Source organism: Desmodus rotundus, chromosome 2 (genome assembly GCF_022682495.2).
Source record: "Desmodus rotundus isolate HL8 chromosome 2, HLdesRot8A.1, whole genome shotgun sequence".
Taxonomy (NCBI): Eukaryota; Metazoa; Chordata; class Mammalia; order Chiroptera; family Phyllostomidae; genus Desmodus; species Desmodus rotundus.
The window spans coordinates 165,371,089-165,395,681 of record NC_071388.1 but is presented as its reverse complement, the minus strand read 5'-3'; the positions used below and the strand labels follow the sequence as shown (position 1 = coordinate 165,395,681).

Sequence of the window (24,593 nt, the reverse complement as noted above, 5' to 3'; positions counted from 1 at the left end):
CGCTGAGATCTACTGGTCCAAGTATTTACAGAGAGGACAAACAGCCTGTGATTAAGGGTTCCCGCTGCAGGGCCAGAGCTCCTGCTTTCAAATCCCCACTCTTTAACTGCTTAGTTGTGTAACCTCCGATAAGGTAACGTCTCTGTTTTCTCTTAAGCTGGAAAACCTCAGAGAAGGTAAAGGGCTTCAGATGGCTCAGAGCCATAGCTGAACAATGTTTTCTGTGTCATTTTAATATATCGTTTGAATTAAAGCATTTGCATTAGCTGAAAGTATTTTCTTTACATGATAAAGAATAAAACCTTTTTTCTCTGGTATATCAGGTGGCAACAATAGTATTTATGGAGTTAGTTCTAAACAGGAGCAAAATACATACAGAAAAAAATCTGTGTTTGTTATAGGAACTGTGTGATAAAGATGAACAAGTAGGGCAAAATACTGTGATCAAACCTTTAAAAGCAAAGCAAAGGACAAAATGTGTTTTCTCATACAGTTTGGGAAGCATCAGTGACTAATTATATGGAGAATGAAGGAGAAAGTCCTCATGAATATGTTATTTTAGGAGGAAAATTAATTGGGAAAAATAGCCAGAAAGCACTTTGATAAAGGAGAATATCAGAACCGTGGCAAACCAAAAGACTGTTACTTACTATGGTTTCTTTGGGTGCCTGTTTTCCAATGCCTTTGATGGAGAAAAAGAGGTTAGGTAACTAGATATTATGAGTATCATCAAAAGCTATTTTGAAGCTGAAATTGGGAAAGATGAATTCAATACTGTGGTTTTCAGTAACTTTCATATTTTATATTTAGAAGGCTATCGAAATTAACTTATTTAAAAACCACCATGTCATTAAGTATTAATGACATAATAACAGTGCCCCAGATTAATTTATGGATGGGGTTCCTTCAGAGATTTAAAAGGAATTACCATTATTTGGGATGGTATTTTGCTCTTTTGTTACAGTTAAAAACGTAGGTATAGATGCATGAAAGGCTCTTTCTCTTGACCAGGATAATGTTGATGGCAAGCAATAGACTAAGAAGGAGGAGATTTGTTTCAAGGATGCAACGGTGAATCTCATGAAATCCAAGGTCAATATTGCAGCAGGCTGTGGCTTGTGGGAACCAGTGTTAATGACCTAGAAAACCATAGGGAACAGTCTTTTTTCTCAGAGATGATCTCAGCCTCCCATAGTTTCTTGCCTTCTCAGCACTCTGTGCTCTGTTCTCCTCTCTCTAGCGACAAGTCTTTCCCTATAAACTTCGGCTTGAACATGACCCCCCAGTGAACATGGTCCGACCTCGGCCATCTTCAGCTCTTACATCACTGGCTTCTCATCTTCCCAATTCCTCAAAGATTGACTGGAATATTGTTTTAAACCAGGCCGTCAATCATGTGTCTCTGATGATTAGCTTTCCCTAAATGCATTATCTACATCTATCCCTGGGTCAATCATGAGTGGCTTGAATGGGATAGAGTCAAATAGTATAAAGAGGGGTCACATTAGGCAGAAGAGGGCAGGGACTGGCAAGCCCTGGAAACCTGCTTTGTATTCTGCTTTATTTACGTAATGTGGTTGTCTAAGGCGCTTCCTGCTGAAGTTGTACATGTACAGTACGCGATTCCTGCCAGTGTAAAACCACATGTTAGAATTCTTCCCGATTTACTGCTGCAGCTGCAGACTGTTACAAGGTCACTTGATGTTGTATAGCTATTTCTCTAATTCATTCACTTGAATCATGACATGATGATTACTGAATGTTAATGGAGGTACCTAATATTAACTTGGGAAAGAAAGAACAAGTCATTATCTCTGGATCTCAGAATTCTTCTGTTTTGGGGAGAGACAGACATAAAAAATTGAAATATTTTCAATTGTATAATGCCATTATATCCCAAATATGTTACATTGATGCAATAAAAAACATAACCCATATCTTATAAGTTGTTTATTGAAAGACATGTTACATAAAGGTCTAGGGTTTTCTTTTTAATATGGATAAATGTGATCATCTTGAAGAAAACAACCATGATAGGTGAATCTAGGTGGAAAAGCACAACAAAAAGCCACAGGCATTTTTATCACACATTGGAGCCTTTCCCTGGTGAGGGAAGTATGTGAGCAAACCGGAAGAGCTCCCTGATGAGAATCAGGAAACAGTGGTCCAATGTAAGCTCCGTGTGGGCAGGGGCTCCTGTAGCCTTGTCACTCAGAACAGTGCCTGGCACAGAATGGGACTCAGGAAGGATTCAGAGAATGAATAAATCTTCCTATGATTCTTTCCCTCTACCAGCTGGGTGGCAATAAGCAAGGTAATTTGTCTCTCTAGGTCTCAATCTCTTAATTAATAAAATGAGGTGGTTTTGGAGTTATGGTAAGTATTGAGATTCTCTGATTATCTGACATGTATTCAAAATTTCAGAACACCTATTTATTGAATCTTAAAACTGCATTGTAAAGCAAGTAAATTCATATCCTGAAACAAAAGCAAAATTCTTTATTTTTTTACATATTAGTATGGTTTAGAGTTTATATATGTGAATTATCTTGGAAAAGTATATTATTAATAAAAATATTTTTAGGGCTAATTTAACAATACAGATGAGATGCAGGCTAGCTGTACTCATATGCCTCTAAAACTGTACTTCAGCAGTTTTGACTCCAGTGAATTCACTTTTAGATAATATTTTAAATGATTTCCAGTGTTCTTTTAAAACACCTACTATAACCAGCTCTTGAAAGAAAACAAAGCCAGTTGGTGACTTTCATAATGGAATTTTTTTTTTAGATTTTATGTTAAAGGAGAGCAGATCTTAAAATCCCTTTGGGTTTCATCTCCCAAAGTTAGATGTACCTAAACATTTTTGTTTACTGCATATTATCTCACTACAAAATTGTCCAACTTGTCCAAAGTGTTACGGTCTCATCTGTCTCCCTCCAAATATTGACATATGCCGTAGGCAAAGTAGAAAAAGTACATTTCTCCCAGCTAGCAATCACTCACTCAGGATAAATAGTCACAGAGCATTTTCCTGCACTAGATAAGCTCCTCCTGAGAAAGCAAGCTCCACCTGAGAATACAAGCTCATTGTGTATAAAAATAAGCAAGGTAGGGTGGATGCCTATTAGGCAGATAGAAATTTTTTTAAAAAGAAAGGAAAAGATGATAGTATTTCTAATTTAACCCTGTTAAAAAACTTGGCACATCTGAGCATATATCTTAAAACAGCCAAGATCTGGCAGTAGCCCAAGCGCCCATCCAGAGATGAGGGAATAAAAAAGCTGTGGTGTGTTTGCACAGTGTAATACTACACTGTTGTAAAAAAAAGAGAGGGAAGTCTGACCTTTTGTGACAGCATGGATAGACCTGCAGAGTATTATGTTGAGTGAAATAAGTCAGAGGAAGACAAATACCCCATGATCTCACTTATATGTGGAATCTAATAAATAAAACAAACTGATGAACAAAACAAGAGCAGAAGCATGGATTCATGGAACAGACTGACGGCTGTCAGAGGAGAGGCAGAAGCAGGGGACTGGATGGAAGAAGGTGAGGGGATGAGCCAGAGAACGTGTGTGCACCACACACACACACACACACACACACACACACACAGCTGTGTGGTGACGGCCAGAGGAAGTGGGTGGGGGGCAGGGGCTAGGTGGAGGTGGGCAAAGTGGTGGAAATAGGGACATTTGTAATAGTGTCAACAATAAAAATAAAGATTAAAAAAGAATCTTAAAGTAGTAAAAAAAAAAAAAAGAAAAAGAAAACCTGTATTGCATTGTTTGAATGCCAGCTAACCAGCACAGGAGGGGAACAGGTGCTCTGTCTGATGGCATCGTTGATGACACAATCATTCTTTTGGTGTGTCCCGTTGTCCACAGATCTGATGTGTCTGAACCATGTTAATTATATGCCATGATGTTGTCATGGAAATGTTCTGATGACATTGGCATCAAACAGTTTAACAAGAGCCATATTATACAAGGTTCCGGGGAGCCTTAGCTTCTCAGCATGTAAATTATTTCCTTCATATAAGTTAAACACTTGGGTAAAAATGGCAATGCTACCATAGCATTTAAAAAGTTTTAATGCCTCAAAGGAAATCATGCACATGAGCCTGTTCATAGTCTGGATTCTCTGTGTCACCTCTCTGCAGGCTCTCGATGCTCCTCTATATACTATGTGAGGAGACTGAGTCACGGAGGAGTTGTGGGGGTTGATGGCTGAAGCTCACCATAAATATTGAATTACTGTTATCCTCATTTCCTTTTATCTTGTTTTTTCACACTACTTACTATACCTTTGCACTCACGACAGTGATCAGTGCAAGTCTCCTGCCCATGTTGACTCCACACGCTTACCCAGGTCTGTAACCTTAGTCCAGACCAATCAGAGGATCATTCGAGCCCAAAAGAAACTTGAAAACTTGACTAGTCCTCAGCATTGACCTACTGAGGTTTCTAAGTGAAATCATCTAAATTAACTACTACTACCTTCGGGTTATTGTAAATTATATTTTTTATTTTAAATAGCCAAATTGCTCCCACTGCAAATTTTAAAATGAGTGTTTTCAATTTAGTACAAAAACAGTAACAATAAAGAAAAGAATACTGTAAAATTCTCTATAAACCTGCAATGTTAAGTTTATACATATAAAAACATTCACACAGATATAGAATAGGCTTCTTTTACATATGTGAGCTCTATTGTATAGTTAATTCTACATCATTCCCCCACTTGATATATCTAGAACATTTTCCTATGTTACTAAATATATTTTATAATATTTCATAATACTGACCCAGCCATGTCTATGCTATTGAGCATTTAGTGTAGAATGAATATCTTCACTCACACAACAGTTTTAATTCTTTTTATTCTTTCTCTTTTCTGGGTCCATTTTGGATCTCAAACTTAGAACTCATGCAATTCCCTAAATATTCACTCTGTTCAAGTAAGTGGCAGCCCAGTTCATGGTAATTATCTTTTACCTACAGAGTACTGTACTATAGAAAATTGAAAAGCTGATTAGGCTACAATTTTTCCTCAGTTAAGCATATTTTTACCAGAAGTAATAATAGTTAATGCCTTTAGGAAGTCCTAAGTAAAAACTAAGCATTTCAAAATGAATGCTACTAAAGAACTTTGCATGTATTTTAGACACTAAGTGTGAGGATTCTTGAATTAATACAGAAGATGTGCTGCCAGAAGTTAATATTTATCACGATAGGAAAATCTTAAATAGTCGTATAGCTCAAAATGAAATGATTTACTCTCAAGTGCTTTCATTCTCCCCTAAAAGGAAAGAAAATTAAAATCTCCCCTGAAGCGAGAAAGAGAAACAAAAGGACCACTTTGCTTTTTTGAAACAAATTTCCTTTTACTTACAAGTGATTTATGTTTTCAGTTCCAAAAAATATGAAATATTTTACATTCTCTGGAAGTCCCTGCTGTCTCAATTTACTGGATTTTGTCAGGAGGGAGCCTGGAAGGAGCCCTGGATTGGGAGATCTGTGACCTTGGGCGATCTGCTTGTTTTTTCTTAGCGTCAGTGCCTTCTCCTAAACAATGGTGTTGTGAGAGTTGAATAGAAAGCATCTCAAAGAGTGGCTGACTCGTAACTAACTCCTGCTTTTAAGTGTTAATGCTTTTAAATGATAATGACTGATTATTTCTAGAGGTAGATTTTTAAAATAATTTCTCTCCTTGAAAGTCAATGATTAACACTGTGCTAGTAGGCAAATGCTTACCATTTTGCCATAACATTACAAACATAGAGGCAATTGAAAGTTGACTAATAATACACCAAACATAATTCAAAAGTTAAAACTCCGAAGTTCAGCAATTCTGATGTCCCCAGGGGTACCCTAATATCTTTATATATAGTTAATGGCTCAGAAATAGTTGAAACAATGACTTAAATTTGTAGTAAACTAAATTAATTAATACTAAAGACAGAATAAAAGATTTATTGTTATTTTTATTTCTCAGTTTTTTTCAACCAGCAAGTAAGAAGAAAAGAGGAAAATCAAAACTAAAATGATAGATTATCTAAACATTAATGGAAGGAAAAACTTTTTATCAAAAACTGTGCTCTTCAGTGATTTTAATATTAAAAACAAAAATTGAAAATAAATGAGCCATGTGTGCATCTTAAAAACTAGAAAAATGTATCAAAATTAATTAAAAGAAGTAAGGAAGCAGATGTTAATAAACACAAGATATTAATAGAGTAGGAAACACAAGAAAAAAATAAGAGCAGTATGACAAAACCAAAAGCAAATAACTTTTTGTTGAGGAATGAGGAGGATCTATTTAAATAGACAAATGACCAACTTGACTAAGGAAAATCTAAAGAAAGTACAAATGTAAAACATCTGAGTTCTAAGTATATCTTCCAAAAATAGCTACACTATTGCAATTCAAACTTCTTAGTAAAAGAGTAAGTGATGGTCAGTCAGCTTTCTAACTCTGGTATGAAGTTAGCCTATGCTTAATATCAGGCACCTGGTAGAGATGCTGTAGTAGTTTGCTAGGGCCACCATAATGAAGTACCACCATTCTGGAAGCTAGATGTCCGAGATCAAGGTGTTGGTGGGGTTGGTTCCTTTGGAGAGTCTGAGGAAGGATCTGTTCCAGGCCTCTCTCCCTAACTTGTAGATGGCCAACTTCTCCTGGTGTCTCTTCACATTGTCTTCCTTCTCTACCTTATCTGTATCCAAATGTCTCTGTTTTTAATAAAGACATCAGTCATACTGAATTAGAGCCCTCCCACAATGACCTCGTTTTAACTTGATTACCTATGTAAAGTCTCCATCTCCATAAAAGGTCATATTCCGAGATACTAGGGGTGGGACTTCAACATGCAAATTTTGGGGGACCCCAATCAAACCATAACAGATGCTCTTTTTCTTTGATTAATCAATCATTTACTGTCATGAGGTTTATCCTAAAACAAAACTTTGAAAGAAGCCACACCCTATTATTTTTATAAAAGTTTTAAACATTAACATATTTAAGAAGTAGAATGGACCATAGAAATCTACTCTGTTACTGAGATAACAAACTCAGTGATATTGGGTGACTTTCTAGTCAGTCCATTGTATCTTGGCTTTCTGGTATCAGCTCTTCCAAATTCTTCATACCACTGGGAGACTAGGCAGGGAACCCAGTCAGTGCTGGGCTGGTGCTGGTGTCACAGACTTGGACATGTGATGCTTCTATGTCCTCGTTCTTCACAGCTTGTGCCTTCCTAGCCAGCACTCCTTGCGCTGGGCCTAGTCAGATGCAGTCAGAGAAGTATCCTCTATTGCCTCTGGCTTTTTTTCCCTCTGCGGTCACTAAGCTACACTGGACTATTTGTGCAGTTTTGTGTTTTGGTTTTTAAAACTTCCTGCAGGAATAAACTATCACAGAATTGTCCTTGTATAGTTTTAATCATTTAGGCAATAACAAAGGTTTATTGTAGTTGATTTGGAATCATAGGAACTTTTTTCAGATATATACAACGTATTATTACAATTAACATTTAGAAGTCCTCCGGTATTGCTATTCGTATTAAATTTGGCTCTCGAACCAAAGATACTGATTCAATAAATTTCTGGTAGTCCCAGATACCTGCATTTTTAGCAGGCGTCCTGGTGATTCTTTACACAATTTCCACACCACACTTTGAACAACAACAAAAGCACCTGCTTTAAATGAACACAGTGATCATCAATTTTTAAATAGCCGCTACTGGGAGTGATTGTTTTATTTCCCAGTAACATCATATTTTGTCAAATCTAAGGGGTTTTTTGTTACTATAAGTCACATCATTACTTCCTGTATCACTAAGAACGACAAAAACCCCACTCTTCAATAAACAATGACACAGAGCCGTAGAGTCCCTCTAGACCTGTGAAATATTCATACTGACAACTCATGACTTTGAAAGTTCTATTCAGAGAGATTTAGCAATTTCTTCTGCTTTCAGTTGCATTACTGGGGCTTTGATAGGCAACACTTTTACATGTGCCATAGCTGCTTCTACTCATGGTCACCATTCTTCTGTCCTGTAATGCAATAGGATGCTGCTTTCCGAGAAAATCTGAAATCGCTGTCATTCTTCCAATAATCTGCTTCCAATAAGGGAACATCTGCTTCCCCTATAAAGATATATACCCCATATCTCTTTACGTGCCAGTTTAGAGTGAAGTGCGTTTTAAATTGTTAGAGGAAAAAAAATGTTGGGGAAAGAGGGGAGTTGTATTTTTTACACATGATTTTATGAAATTATTTGTGTAAGCTAAGAATTTTTGTCTTTGTGCTGTGAGTAGAAAACATTACTTGGATTGTAATGAAACAGCATGATCAATTCAGAATTTACATCTCCAAGTCCAGTGAAGTCACCTACTTTTCCACAACTTTTTTTGGCTCTGTAGACTGAGGAGGCAGTATCTGCTGACAGTCCCGGTGTTGTTTGTTGGTTTCAGCAGAGGTACACAGTGAGGGAGTGGAGCCGGTCCAGGACTCCGGCAGGCTCAGCACAAGGAAGAGTTTGTGAAGGCTCCCACTCTTCCTGCCATAAAACGTGTGACAGGTTAAAGTACTTCTCAACTCTTGATACCTTTGTTGTACAGAACTTACAGACTGGCTGAATCAGCTATTGCTAACAAACATGCTTCTAGGTAAGTAACACAGCCTACAAATGGGAGATTTGTTCTAGAGTGTTTGGAAGTCTATATGGAGGTAAACTTGGCTTTGTCTGTAATTTTCCAGATTTGTACAGATTCCACACAGTGCTGGGCAATGCCATAATTAGTAGTATTTGTCCTACGAGGATTTTAAGTGGTAAATTTTGGCAATTTGAAAGGATCTTGGAATTGTGTGTGTAAACTGAAGAGGCAGTTGTGATTAGGGTAACTGCAAGTTTTTCCTTCCATGAGGATGACCTAACATTTTTGGATTTAATCAGTAGTTGTTACAGAAAACGGGGTCTTCACGATCTGAATGTTCACATGATTTCTGGTTTAAAGTATGTTAGACTTCCACATGTCGTAACAAAGCTATGATATGTCTTTTAAAAAGGGCTCATTCTATATGATTATTTATTAATATTTAAGATATATGGAAGTGTCCAGATTGTCAGTTTTAAAATTAGTTTCTAATAATAGAACATCAAAAAGGTAAAATATTAGTATGCTGCATATTTTTAGTAATACAGTTATAACTTATACAATGTAAGATCTTTTAAAATACATCATTTGCATACATTGGTCTTAATAGAAACTGGCAACACCTTTCAAAGAAGATGCAGCATAGGAAGATTTCTCACTGTATAGAGGGGCATAATTGAATAAGAATTCTATTGGAAGCTATATAAACACTTATAAATGTTTCATTGATAAAATGCTTCTTATTAATATTGTGAAACACTGGCTGACTTTTATGCCTTGTATTATTTACTTGAAAAACAAACTTTTTTTTCTGATAGAATATGTCAGTAAGTGAGAGGAATTTTCCAGTTAGGCTAAACAACCATCAGAAATCTCCAGGGAATTTAGTGAAAACCTCTTTTATTGCAATGGCTATACTGCCACCAGCTGTACACATTATTTCCCATGTAAGATTAATTTTAGCCTTTACTGGAGTTATTCATATCACTATTTAGGGATATTTGGTAACCCACTTGAGATATAATAACCATAGCTATGTTAGTAGTTTAAGAAAAAAATATATTTTTACTTTGTTGTGTGTTTAAATAATTTAAATATTAGGTTGATCTACACAGAGAATATTCATGACATATTTTATGGGCCACTTTTTGCTGTAACTTAAAGTTTATTTATCAGTCTACTTGGTAACAATGTACTATTATAAAGAAAATACTGGTCTAGAAATTAGGAGACCCAAGTTTAGGTCTCAAACCCTCAACACTACTTCTAACTATTGGGTTACTTGCTCTATGATTTGCTAAGAGTTTTACTTTATTTTTGCTATTTCACTTCTGCCCTGTTAGTTTTCATTATCTTGTCACATTGTAGACACTATGTACATGTATTAAATACCCTGGAAATTTTTAACAAGGGCTGTCCTTTCACTTGGGGTCTCCCTTCAAGTCATAAGGTTCAAGGTCACTGTGGGGAATGAGTGATACAGACAATTTGGGACAGGGGTCCTGGCCTCTGGGAAGTGCACTTCTGTGCAGAAGCCACCATTTTGTTTATTACTGACCAAGGTCCTATGATACAAAAACATGGTACAAAAATGCATGTTTCACAGCCTTCAAAGTCAGAAAATTCTGACAAATGCCCATTTTGAGGACATTTACTTTAAAAAGTGATCCTTCAATTGAAAGCATCTACCGAGTAGCTTCTCAGAAGTAGAATCTCAGTATGTTGTATACCATATCCATCACCTCTACCTTTTAATTTGCCCAAGATTTCTTCATCTGATTGGAAATTAAAACTTTGCAGACTCGAGTCTGTACATCATTTCACTAAGATAATTTCACTGTGGCTGAGGTGGCAAAGCATGGTGACTGCAGTTTGAATTCCTCTTCCTGTAGTTCTGAGTGGTTTCAGGAAAGTCACCCGTCCTTCACACTTACTATCTCTGGGAATGAAGATACAAATATTTATCTCATAAGATTGCTGTAAGGATTAAATAGGGAATATTTGTAAATGTCAACTGACATTTTTACATTTAAGTTGGTGACCAGTAAATGGTAGACAATTATTGCTGTTGCATTATTAAAATATCATCTGTTGATTTGTGTGGATTCATCATACTTTCCAGGATTGCAGACACTATATGAGTTTCATGAAGCTATTTGCTCTTGTGTGCCAATAAGATGAGTGAATTATTTTCCTGTGTGAATTTAGAGTCAACCAGAGCTAACTCTAAATTATAGTTGTGAGCTATAATTACTTCAATGGTTAAGACCATTTTGGCCTCTGGGAATGAAAAGTTATATTTTACAGAGCATGTGAAAGAAGTATTTGTGAATTCATCTCTGTCTTCTATTCATACCTGGGTTAAAATGAGCCATGGTGTTGAGCAGTTTCTTTGGAACATTACATAAACTTACTTGTTCTTGGCCACATAGCAGTTGGGAATATGCAAACAGGTCTGAAAGGATCCAAACAGCAAATTCTTCACAGGCAGGAAACCTAATATTTACACATAAATCAATAGGGTGATGTTCACTGAGGTGGCAGATGACTAAGATTTGTTGTTCATTGTGATTGACAGCTAGCATCTTACAGGACTGAGTTCATGTTAACGTGTTCAACAAGACCAGACTGAAGCACAGTTGTGACCCAGGCGTTTCAGCTGCAGAGGCGCCCTGTTCTTCCCGCCCCCTCCAGTAGGAAGTGCCCTCACATTCACTTTCCTTCCCTGTCACTCTGGCTTTTCGATCTTCTATTCACACTAAGATATAAATAGCTTATAATGGTTCAACATTTTCTATGTATTTGCATTTTATCACACTGAAAAACTTAAAAGCTAAAAGTCTCAAGCCCTAATCCCATGCAATTTTAATGGCTAGCCAATGGGTTGAGAGGTTTTGGAGTAACAAAGGAAAACAGCTACATCCTCTATATTATGTATTCTCATCGCCCCTTGAGGGGAAAAATTCCTTCTAGGAGGCAAAAAATTTTAAAAAAACCCAACTTGACTTTTTATGTATAAAGCACAGATATACATATAATGCATAAGGAGACATAGGACATATCTGTGGTATTCAAATTTAATGGGAGATGATTAAGGAAAAAATCAGAGGAGCCCTCAGGGAGGCCATAATGGAAAAAAACCAAAAGGTTAAGAAACACTGCTCTAGACGAGGGTCCGAAAGGATTCTTGAAGCCTGTAGAGTGCGAATTTCACTGAATTGTTTGTGTTTTCAGTATGAACTAACTTATGTCTGACTTAGTACTTAGATTTAAAACCAGTATTTATGTCCTAATAAGTCAAATATGGTTACATGCTGTACCTTTTCCTCTTTTTAGTTGTAAGAGGAAATAAAGAGGAGAGACTTGAGAACATGATGCATTTGGATTTGAACTTTACCTCCCTCTGTTGTTTGTTCTGTGACCCTTGGCAAATCACTCACCCTCTTTAAGGTTCAGTTTCCTTGTGTTCAGTTTGCTTGGGGATGGTAATGTTCACATTGTGGAATTCCAGTATCATAAGAATCAATTAAAAAGATACACATGAAACCTTCTGCACATTGCCTAGTATGTGATACATACATGCCAACTGGTTACTATAATTCTATGTATTGTGCCTTTTATGTCATTTTACTATCTTTTAACATTATTATAGAAAAAGAGATCTAAATTTGGGAGATAAAATTGTCCATAAAATATAAAAGTCTCTCTGGAACAAGTGGTAGTACTATCTTTAAATAGAAACATTTCTAGTTTTCCTTTAAACTAGTAACCTTACCAGGTGATATAAATCAAAAATGTGATAAAATCTAAATTAAAGTGTTTTTTTTTTAACTTAGAGGCCATCCTCTACTAAATTAAACTTTTTTAGCCTAAGTGCTAATGTAGTATATTGAATATAGAATAATTGCTCTGACAATTCTATTGAAATATGTTTTCTTTAAATACTACATTGGACTCACTAGCCGTAAAGACATAGTTTTACTTCTCTTAGTGCAATAAGATTTCAATATTATTTGAAATTTATGTCTGTTTGCGACATCACTTTTGCCTAGACTGTCATCATTTCTTTTCTCTGTATAGATGATATTTGCTTTTAGATATTCACCAACCTGCACAGAATTGTAGGCTAGAGAAATTAATTGAAAGGAAATAGTGAGACTCAGCAAGTATTTCAAACTGGAGAATTCATGTGGAATTGGATGAATTTTAGTGTTGATACAGTTCTGTGGAAGATTTTGTTTCCTTGAAAGGAGCATTTATAATTCATATTCATTCTCATTCTCTCTCTCTCTCTCTCATTCTCTCTACCCCAAGTGATTGTTCTGCTTTTGTGTCTTTTGTGACATACTATTAAAACTCTAACCTCCCAATTTTATTCCCAGATTAGTTTCTTTCTTTTGTAAGATTAAGACTCACCTCTATAGATGGAATCCAATGGAGAAGGAGTAGTGCTTTCATTATAAAAGTTGTGATGTGGCAAAAGAAAATAAATGAGCAACTGCGACATGCGTGATATATTCTCCCTGCCTTTTCAGCTTATCTTCTTTTTGGTAATTTATTTCGTCAACAATATTTCTACATTGGTATAATATAAAAATCCTTTAATAATGAAAAACTATGAAGTAGTGTTCTCCATCCCAGAACTTGGTTTTGTAATTCTGGGCTTTGACAGCAGAAGATAAAAGTTGCAGGAGTAGCGTCAAAAGTGCTATAGGTAGGGAACACACTTATCCAGCAGAAATAGACCACAATTAGTGGCATTCAGAAAGCACCATTGATACAACTATTTAAGGGTCGTCCTAGCTTTCCAGGGAGCTGAGAGAACAGAATTTCACAAGGTAGACAAACATAACATTTCAAAAGCATATGAGAAATCAAAGAGCCTCATTTGTAATAAAATATATTGGCTCAGATTCTGTTTCCATATGCTTTAAAAATCATACTCCAAGAGGATTTTGGAATGAGTTTTGACTTTAAAAAACCATTAACCTGTGGAGTTGGATTAAGAATACTTGTATGCTGAGTGACCGACACCCCGAAAGTTCTGGTGCACAGAGGGTGTTCTTTACTTCATGTAGACTTGTCTCAAGTCCACTTACTGCCATCCCAGTGGAAAAATCAGAGTTTTCAGAATAGTAGGAGACATACGTTTTAGCAGAATTGTTGAGATTTATAAGATAGCCCCTTTGAGGACTAACAAGTGAAATAATTTCCCCAAACTTGACATCTAAAAGTGTCATCATTAAGAGGTTAAAATAATCTTCATGTAGTTGGAACCACAGTATCATGAGGAATTAAATGGTATTTTTCATCATCCTTATTTATTTCATTTAAGACAGCCAAAGTGATTTAACCAGGGTGTCTCACCTAGGAAGGCTGGAACTAGAACCCAGTCCAGTACTTCTCTCTATTCATCCCCTAAGCTGCCCTCTCTTCCAGGTAGGTTGGGCAAGAGCCCTGGCCCAGGTGATAGGCTCCTGCCCACCTGTGCTGGAAGGTCATGTAATGCCCCCTACTCCATCCCTTAATAATACTTATAAATAATATAAATAGTATTTACAAGGGATTAATAGTAATCTAAATCACCAAGTACAAGTTATTCCTCTGTAGACTACTAGAAAATTAGTGGAGCCAGATCCATGATCTTTCTCTGTTGAAACTCTTTTTGCCTCCTCTCATTGACATGCATTTCTCTGTTTCTTTCTATGGAAATATTTTTAAAATAATTGAAATATTTAATAATTTAAATTTAAATAATTTAAAAAATAATGGGAGAAGCACTACCCATTATTTTTCATCTATTTAGAAAGATTAAAGTGGCCTTGGCTGAGGTGGGGAAGGCACCAGACAGCCTGGACTTGTTCGCTAGGTGAGGTATTCCTGAAACAAGAAAACACTCGCCACTGTGGATGTGTGTGTGTGTGTGTCCAGCAGTGACAAGACAGAGATTTTATATGTACATAAAATCCTTGTCTTTTCCATGTTAACCACTCTCTTGAGCCTGTCTTGCTGCTTTCATGTGGTTGGAGGAAACAGAGAGTTTGGTTTGATAAGTGACTTCTGCCTGATATATTTGTTCTAAGTCTATACCAAGTAAGAAAGACCTGAGTGAGTTCTATGGTATATCAATCAGACAGTTCTGATTGAACAAAGAAAACATAATCAGCTGGGATTTTCAAAAAGAATTTAACAATGGACCTGTTTGCAGAGGTGTGGTAGGGTTTAGGGGAGTCAATAGTAGATGTCAAGGTTCTTACTGACCAACTGCAGGCTCCCCCATTCTTGAAGGAGAAGGGGAGGTAATGGAGTGGTCTAAGTTTGGCAAGAGCTGAAATTGGAAGCCAAAAGGCAGACTACTCAATAGGAGCTGCTATCACAGAAAGATGCCACTGCCAGGTTGCAGGCAAGGAGGGAGACTGAAAGAAAAACTCCAACGTCTCTCTTCTTCCCACACAGCTAGGCAAAGAGTAGAGAAAGGCTTTGGGAGCAGAGAGCAACCAGCATACATGGTCCACTGAACTCATTTCCAAACATGTTCCTCACCCAATATTTAATTTGAACAATAATTGCTGGAAGTTCTCCTTTAGTGCATTGCAGTCCTATGTGTTATCTTTATTATTCTAGACATTGATTGATTTTAAAATTTTATTTTAACTCGGGATCCTTAATGCAAACGTTAATTGCTGTGCTGTGCAGTGGTAGTGCACGTGGTCTGGTGAGAGAGAGAGATCTGTTTGCTTGTAAAAGAGAGGGCCCCACCTTGTGCTTTTGCATTTTTGACCGTGCTTTTTTATGGTCTACTAGTGTTCTGTGACATCAGCTGGCGTGTGTCACACTGTCCATGTCTACAGCCACTCTAGCTCCTAGTTCTGAATTCAACTATTTTCATTCCTCTATGAATGTAGAAGATACTGTAGTCATTTGCTCAACACATCTTATTGAGCATCCATTATGCTCAGTTAACATCCATTTGCTCAGAAGGCCTGAGGACATCAAGGTGAGCAATGGAAAAGGTTTCTACCCTTACAGAGCTTATGATTCAATTTTTTTCTAAACTAAGTCTTAGAGACCTCAGAGACTGTCTTAAGAATCTTTAATCTTCTGATGCTTTCTGGGGGTGGGGAGGCACTCGTTCTGGTGCTTTGCTGAATTCTGAACTGTTAAGGTTACCAAATAAATATGTGAGGTATTTGGTATTATGTTTAGTATCATTCATTTATTCCTAAAGTGGTTTCTGAGCATCTACTATATACCAGTATATGTAGCAATGTGAAATTAATAAAATATCTTCATGTTCAGGATACTGTTCATCTGGTTGGGAAGCAGATATGCAAATAACTGGCAGAATGTCAAGAGCTATGGGACTAGCAAATGATTCCATTGTTTTGGATGAGGGTGACTATGAGATTTGCGGTAATAACCATAATGCCCAATTTCCTGGCTGCTCAGCCGAGCAGTTTAAAGACTCACTGTTTAGCAGTGTGTGCTTTTATTTAACAGGAATCCCGTAAGTACTCACTTATAAAACAGCGGTTCCCAGAATCCACTGGCACAAACTGTTCAGCTCTTTGAGACACACATGAAACAGTTCCAAGCACAGTGGTAACACTGTTTGGGGATAAACCATATGACTCTGAATTAGGGTGCTCAGTAGAAGTTATGGTTTTATAGACCATTGAACACGTACATTATATTGATACTGTAGATCTCTATTCTGGAAAAATACTCCTTGACACTGTTAGAGTGATGAAACCACATAATCATGAAAAAGTTGTCCTGATAGTGGTTGTGTTGTTTATGTATCGTAGCAGTTGTAACCATCGGCTCCATCACTGTTTAGGAGGCTATAGCCCTTACCATTTTTGCAAATCTGTGCGTTGCAGTGCTTTACCTCAGTCCGTGTTAGCTCATCCTCTAGCACGGTGAAAAGGAAACTCAGCAAGCCTATTTTTAATCTAAGACTTGAACATTTCCCTGGCAGTCTAGTTTTGGCATGCCCAGTGAGGCTCTACCTATTTTTCTAAATAGTAGAAAGAAATATTCCTATGGAACATATTTTTCATTTTTTCCTGACTCTCTTTTTCTTTCTTTTCTTTTCTTTTCTTTTTTTTTTTTTTTGAGAAGAGTTGTTCCTGGTAAGGAAAAGGGAAGCTAATATTAATAATATTCCAGAAGGAGGACAATCCTTTTTAGGGCTAAGAAAATATTTACAGTGATGGAGTTCAGACCTTAACACCTAGTTTAACACCAGCCCATACACATGGTACCGTGCTGATGGTTTAGCCCTCAGAGGTGCAGGAGACTTCCACAGAGCAATAGTCACACCCTCCTTATGATCTGTGGGTCACATTTGGAGGTCTCATTAAACAAATTCTTTGTCTCAGGGACTGTCTTATTAGGATTTTGTTTTTGTATTTATTTATGTATTTGTGGTGAAAGAGGTTGAATGATTTATGTGCTGTGTATTATAGTGTATCCATGAGTCCGGAAAGGAGTATAAATTTATATTTATACTGAGTTAGCTTATATTTTAAAATAATATGCTCATTGTAATTTTTTAATCCTGCAGACACATTTTTAGGTAAAATACCTCTAAATGTAAAGCAATGTGTGCAAATATTAATCTATAGTACAACAAATATTTTCCCAGTGTTTCCAGATTAACCATTAACTGCATTACTTTAATATTTAGAGATCCTACACCTGAAAATAATTATTGGATGTATTGTTTTAAAATGTAACTTAAATACTATTTAAAAATAAGTTTTCTCTACAAATATGAAATGCATACTTGAAACTGATATAATGTTATATGTCAGTTATAGTTCAATAATAATAATAATTTTTATTCCATGTTATTTTCCTAACTTTGCAAACAACCTGTATTATTTGACACTTTTGTCAAGTTTTCCTCAACTGGTAACAAGTCTTGGGACAAAACGTGCATTCTGAAGACAGTAAAGTCAGAATTATTTAAATGAGCCTATGTGTCTCTTCTATGTTATGCATTTAATTAATGCATGTCTTTGCATTTCATCCTTGAGTAATACCAATGGCAAAGGTGAAGCAATAGGCATTGTTTCCAAATGTTTGCCTTTTTGATTCTCAAGATTATTATGCTGCTCTTTTGCCTTAATCACTTCTCACCTGTATCAGGGTATGACTGTATCAATTGTCTAGTGGATTTAATGCCTCTTAGTTGTATAGTATGGTGGAGAATGGTGTAGCCATCATTCAAACAAGTCTTGTGCTATGCTACATTGATTCAGAAAATTTGTAATGTCATATAGGTAACCACGAAAGACTTTTGTGTTTTGGTTTCTCACCTCTCTACGTTATCAATTTGCTTTTCTTCTAATTCTGATAAAGACAATGAATTGCCCACTGTGTATGGAATAAATGTGAGTTACCGATATAGCCAAATGACTGAAAAAGTCACAGTGCCACTCTCAAATGACAGCTTGTTACCGGATTTCTCTTTCAACAATAAAACCCCCCAGCCTATGTACCAACCTCAAGCACAAAAATATGCCATCCTTTCAGCATTTGGCAATATCTGTTACCTTCATTGTCTTCAAATATTCCTTATCTTGAAGATGTATGTCACCTCTCATATAAACCCATTTTTTGTGATTGCCCCTGAATATATCATTAAACCTTATTTATCAAGAAAAAAAATTCTCCATGAACCAGTGTTCCTTTTCATACTTCAAACATGCTTTCTTCTTCCAAACATATTACATATACACAATCTTTAGAAGTGAAACCTCTCTTTTTCTTTAGTCTTCTAGAAAATTCATAGAGAGGTACTTTGAGTGTGGTCAGTTTTCTCTGGGGAATGTTACAGACCATAGGAGTTCGCAGCTGTTTAGTGTTCTGGTTGCATGTAGATTAAATGTGATATGGGAAGTCTGTACCACTGGACTCGGGGATGATTTCATGTGAGCCTGACCCAGAGGGCAGGCCATCTTTTTCTGCCACAAAGTCAAAGCTGTGACATCTCACACTGATAACCGGGAAGAATTTTTTTGTATGAAATTTTAATCCCTAAATGTTTTCTGATCCTAGATCCAAATTACCTCTTTGCTCATATCTATGATTAAATATTAAATGGTATGTTAAGTAGTATATTCATTTATGTAATAGCTCTTTGAAATTTTCTCCACAGAGGAAGACATTCTTGGCCATTCTAAACAAACTTCAGTGCCACAGGCCTACTAACCTAATTGTAATCTGTTTATCTGTGACATTGACAGAAGGGGCATATTTTTGTAACACACTTGAAGATTATGATTTTAATTTAAAATGTTGGAGTCTGTTTTGCTACACCTAATACAGTGCCAGAGCTATAGGCTCAAAGGTCTTAGGGTGTCATGGGGAGCAAGTCAGGGAGGTTTGTTTTGGGGTACTGGGCTGAGAACGCAGACTACCAGCAGGAGTCCATTTATCCATTCATTTATTCAGTGGTTATTTATTGAACACCTCTTGTGCTCAACATACTGTAAAGTATGTAATAAAATTCAGAGTTGGGTATGATGTCTGGTTTATGTGTTTAAAAAATCACCTTGGCAGAGCTGTGGAGGATGGGAGACAGGATGGGGAGACATAGGCAGGAGAGCTGGCCAGAAAACGGTGCAGTATTCTGGGGAAGATGCTGACGAGACTCGAGGGCAGTGGGACAAAACAGAGGGAACCAATTAGACCCAGTGTGGTAGTTAAGCCTCCAAGGGTTTTACCCCTTTAATAATCAGATGAGAACCTTTCATCTTCTCCACAGAGAAAAAATACACATGGGTGTGTATGTAAGTGCAGTTGCTTAAGGCCCATCTTCACGGTTCTTTGCAAAGATGGGGCACAGGTCTGGGGCCCTCCAATTTGTCCCTGGAAATTATAAGCTAAGATACAGTTGCAAACAAAAGTTATCTTTCATTAAAAAAAATAAACAACTGGCGGATGCCATTAAGGTCTCAGAAATGAAACTATAAATGTACCTTAGGCTATATAAAGAGACTTAGAGAAGTACGTTCTTTTTCATTTGTTTTGCCTCCAGAAAAGACCAACTGCTTAGAAAAGGAGTGACATGGAATTGGCCGTAGCTAGGCTGATTAAAAAGAGTAGGATATCATTTTTTCAGGCTGCAAAAACAAAGGAATGTCACTGGAGACTATGAAATTGTATAGCATATGAATGGGACCAAACACAAGAGAAAACCTTTCAAGTTCTAAAGAGGCAAATAAAATATAATAAATAAAAAGAATCACTTTTTCATGCAGTAGTCACATTATGGAAATCATTGCCCTGCTACGTGGTACGGTTCTCTCAACTAAAAAGATTCAAAGAGGATTTCAGAAAGTTTGTGTTTAATAAGCTATAATAAAAGGTAAGAGAAAATGTATCTTTTGAGGGACAAAATGCATTCATAATTTTTAAACTAGAAATTAGAGAATTTGGACCAAAAATAATCCATGGGTTCGACCTAAAGTGGTAGGTAGGCATCATATCATTTTGTTCACAAAAACAATGTAAAAACTTAAATTTGAATCAAGCTAACATTAAAATGTTATTTAAATTTTTTTCTAGTTTTATTTTTTCCTCATTTTGCCAATGACAGTACCAAATAGGACCTCCTGAGTTTACTGGGTCAATTCAGTGCTCGCCCTAAGCTCTTCCGAGAGGTGGTTGTCTAGACTTACACCAACTTCATAGCGATATATTCTCCCCAGTTACCAGTTTGCAGATCATTATTTCCAAATTGAGTCTCCTGTCTGCAACTGCAATTTATGTTTTACTCTGATCAATTTCCATCCACATCAAATTGCAGAAATACCTCAAGGAACACCCATATACCCCCCCTCAACTAACTACTAAATATTATTTTTTCCATATTTGCATTAACTGTCTTACTCTCTAAAGTACATAAAGTATTAATTTATTTTTTCACATATTTACATCCATTTATATATCATTAATATCCCTACATGCATATATACTCAAGCTGTAGCATTTGAGAATTATTGCAGAAACCAAGACACTTCACCCCTAAGTACTCCAGCATAGATATTCTAAGAACTGGAATATTCTCTGCAACGTACCAAGGATCGGGGAGTACTGAGAGAGCCGTGTGTCGTTAGTTATGGGTGCTGGTATATAACAAGTACGGCACTCGTATATCCCCACTGTCCCAATAATATCATTCGTAGTCACTTTCTTACTGTTTTCAAACTGGGATCGAAGTCGGGACTAATTACGTTCTGTTAGTCATCATTTCTGCTTAGTTTCCTTTAAATTTAACCAGTTTCCAGCTTTTTAAAAATAGTGTTGCTGTTCGCCACAGTGTTGATATTTTTCAGAAGTTCAGCACTGTTGTTTTTCCAAATGTCCTTCATTTTGGACTCGTTTGACTGTTGCCTCATGATTAGTTTCGGATGAAGTGTCTCGGGCAAGGTGTCTGCATAGGCAATGCTGTGTCCTTCCCAGCGTCCTTCTCAGGAAACTCGGGTTATGAATGTGTTCCGTTATTCATGATGTTAAGGAAAAGGTAATGTCTGCATGATTTTTCTATTGTAAAGGAAATGTTTCCCTCTTAAATTCAAATGTAATCTGCATATGAGGACAGTGATGCTTTGCGACTGTGTGATTTTCCTGTCCCCTGACTTTTTTACCTGGTGGTTTTAGCATCCATTGATAATTATACCTGAACAGATTATTATTATGTGGTTGTAAAATTATGGTTTTCTATTTCTTTCATAACTTTTATGTTTATTAGTTGATTTGCTTTGATTTTCCTTCTCCTCCCTCCCCTCTCAAAAGACTTTTAGTATCACTGTGTATTTATGAATACACTTTTCGATTCAACATTGTTGTAATCTCTTCTTCTCTTGATGCTTCTCTTATCTACTTGATGCTCAAACTGTACCAAGTGTGACTGGGGGAGGCCTTGCAAATGTGTCTGTTTCTTTCTGGCGTGTCCTCATCAGTGTGTGCACGTTCTCTGTGGCACATCCAGATACTTCCGGCTTAACTCCTGACTTCCTGTCCCAGGAGGCCTTGTTCTAAAGCCCAGACCTGGACACTAGGTTTGCTCAGTGCTACTGGACTATCATCGTTTCTAGGCCTTTTTTAGTGAATAATAAAAAGTACACACACGCACCCCTACATATGCGTATACATGTACCTATATGTGTCCAGGATGGTTAGAGCTATATAGTAGAGTACCTCTGTGCTGCTACCATTGACTTCATTCCAGCATCCTTCTCTCCTTCCCCCATTCCATATTTGGGTGTCTGTTCTCTTAAGTTAGAATTCTCATACTTCACAGTAACAATCAATATACGGGGTAAAGCAAAAGTAGGTTTACAGTTGTAAGTATGTGAAACACAGAGTTTATTCTTGTATTATTATTTATTAATTATTGTATTACTTCCCATACAAATAACTATAAACCTACTTCTCTTCCACCCTGTATTTATGTTTTCCTCAGTCCTACAGTGCACACAAAGTAGCTTCAGATCTGCCACACCAGTACTGCCACCAAGAACAAACCTAACTGTGTCGGGTTCAAGATTTCCTGCAGTTCCGTCTTTAGAATATGTGTCTCTCTATAATCAGAATGTTTGTAAAAAACAGCTAACATTGGATTTTTTCCTATTCTTATCAGCTTGATATAGCTTTACTTTTTAAAAAATATAATTGATTTAAGAATTTATTTTGCAATGATAGTTTTGAATATGCAAAACTACTGTTTTTAAATGCTAAAAATCTACATGTTACATTACTAACTATATGCAAAATTCAGTGTCGTCATAATATGCAAGATCTGTTTAGAAATTAAGAGAGGGAAAGCATAAATATTTTTCCTTGGCTCCGGCTGGTGTGACTCAGCTGGCCATCATCCCACAAACTGAAAGGTCCCTGGTTGATTCCCGGTCAGGGCACACGCCTGGGTTGGAGGTTCAGTCCCCAGTAGGGGCGCATACGGAAGGCAACCGATCAGTGGTTCTCTCTCAGTTCAATGTTATTCTCCCTGTCTTTCCGCCTCCCATCCCCTCCCTCAAATAATTAATTAATTAAGATTTAAATTTGTTATTACTACTTCAAGATCAAGATCAAGAGAAGTGTTTTTTCAAGCATACTAGCACTGCAAGGCAGTGTAGAGCAGGAAGTGACAAATTGTCAATGGAATTAGATTGCCTGAGGTCAAATCCTGACCACTTGCAGGTTATAACCTGGTCCAGTTTGTTATTTTTTTCCTCTCTCGTCCTCCTCATGTGTAAACTCTGGGTACTGCAAAGTTTAATATAAGGCACTTAGCTCAGTGCCTGATGAATAGTAAGTGCAAAATTAATATTGCCTGTGATTTGGGGTGGTGGATTCTGGATATCCAGAGCTCCTGCTTTTAAAGACTTATTTTCGTAGTAACAGGTTTTTGGTGTTGAGGGGAAGGTTGTTGGGGTTTTTTGTATTTTTTTTTTTCTCTCAGTACTGTTGATACACAAGGAAAAGTTATGGCTTAGCTAGAAGTTCTGGCATTGGGAATGACCTTGTCCTTCTTTTGAAGTATCTGAAAAATAAAAACAAAAATTCCTCCCATAAAACCCTGTTGCCGCTGCTGGGCTCAGGGCTGACTGCCCATCGGGATGCCGAGCATGCCGGCTGCTATAATTGCCAGGGCCCCTTCCAGGGATGTCCGGGCTGAAACAAGGTAGGAAAGTCTGTGTTATGTCTAATAATAGCTCTGGAAATTTTCCTGAAATGTTTGCGTGCACCTCCCAGGCTTAGCAGACACAGCACCCTATAACAAATAGTATGTTGTTCTTATTCTTGCTAGTGAGTATGTTACAATGCAAACCAAAATACTAGCTAGAAATATTTGCTACAACCTTTTAAAGTTTTCATTTGTAATCTTGGCTTTTGCCAACAGTGGCTGGATATATTTATATAGATGTCCTGTATATTTAATCCACAGCTTCTTATAAACTATAGATTCATATAAACTATTGATTCTACCAGGGAGGAGTTTGGATAGGAGAAAAATTATATGTGATACCATTACTCATTCATTACTGATAGGAATTGCTTTCAAGACAGTGCAAAATCAGGATGCTTCTGCGTTCCAGAGCAGGAGCTGGTGAAGAACAGGGGATGGGCATGGGAATCCTGGACTTCTGTCTGTGTGCACTGGAGTCACCTGCAGATGGGCCCAGAGCCAAACAGTACATACATGTTCCAGGACTGGGAATCTGTAAAATAGGAAATAAAAAAACTGAGAAGGCAGGCCACGATTTTCTCTTGCAACAGATACTTACTGTGAACCCAATGAAGCTTAAACCAAAGGACCCCTCACTTTCATGGGCCCTTCCAAGGCCCTGGGGGGTCTGACCAGTGTGTTTGGGTGGGGTATGTTTTTGTAATATCTGCTCAAGTAAGGTATTTTCACTGCAATTGGAAAAAAACACTGTTTCCTTCTCCTCCAACTTCCCTTCCATCTCCCTTTTCTCACTTTGAGTGGGATTGGAGGTAGCTTTGGGCATAGAGGACAAAAGGTTGGAGATATATTTACTGTGCATTTGGTGGGCTCTATATGGAGTCTGCAATCGCTTCAGTGTATACGTAAGCTATTTCCAGGCGTCCCAGCGAGGGAAAGGCTTCTGAGTCCTTTCACCTACTTAGCTGACTCCCTGAACATGGCCATAGGCTATACGGTGTTATGAAAGTGTCTTAGAGTACCCAACCCTCGACGTACACAGGCAGCAGAGGAGAAATAACAGTTGAAATATACAGAATCAGAAGCTGATCTGTATCAAATTCCTTTCAATCACCAGACATGTAAACTTGTAACCGGATGATTTAGTTCTGTTTGATCCCTAGTCACAAGTTCTTGCCTATCAGAAATACACTAGACAATATACTGGTGTGTAGAGTTATAAA

General features: G+C 37.1%; 1 protein-coding gene across 8 annotated transcripts in view; it reads left to right on the top strand.

Annotated features, from left to right (window-relative positions):
• The window catches only part of ZNF385B (zinc finger protein 385B), a 363,316-nt gene that overhangs the window by 177,742 nt on the left and 160,981 nt on the right, over positions 1 to 24,593 (top strand). The window contains exon 1 of one of the 8 annotated variants that reach the window (XM_053918818.2): positions 8,529 to 8,678. The exons of 6 other annotated variants lie outside the window; for them this stretch is intronic. Coding sequence is in view for 1 of the 2 variants with exons in the window: in XM_024561553.4 (XP_024417321.2) it covers positions 8,669 to 8,678 (10 nt within the window). In the remaining variant the exon portion in view is untranslated. Of the gene's footprint in view, positions 1 to 8,528; positions 8,679 to 24,593 lie in introns of those variants that run through there. One more of the 8 variants, XM_024561553.4, reaches the window with a different exon arrangement.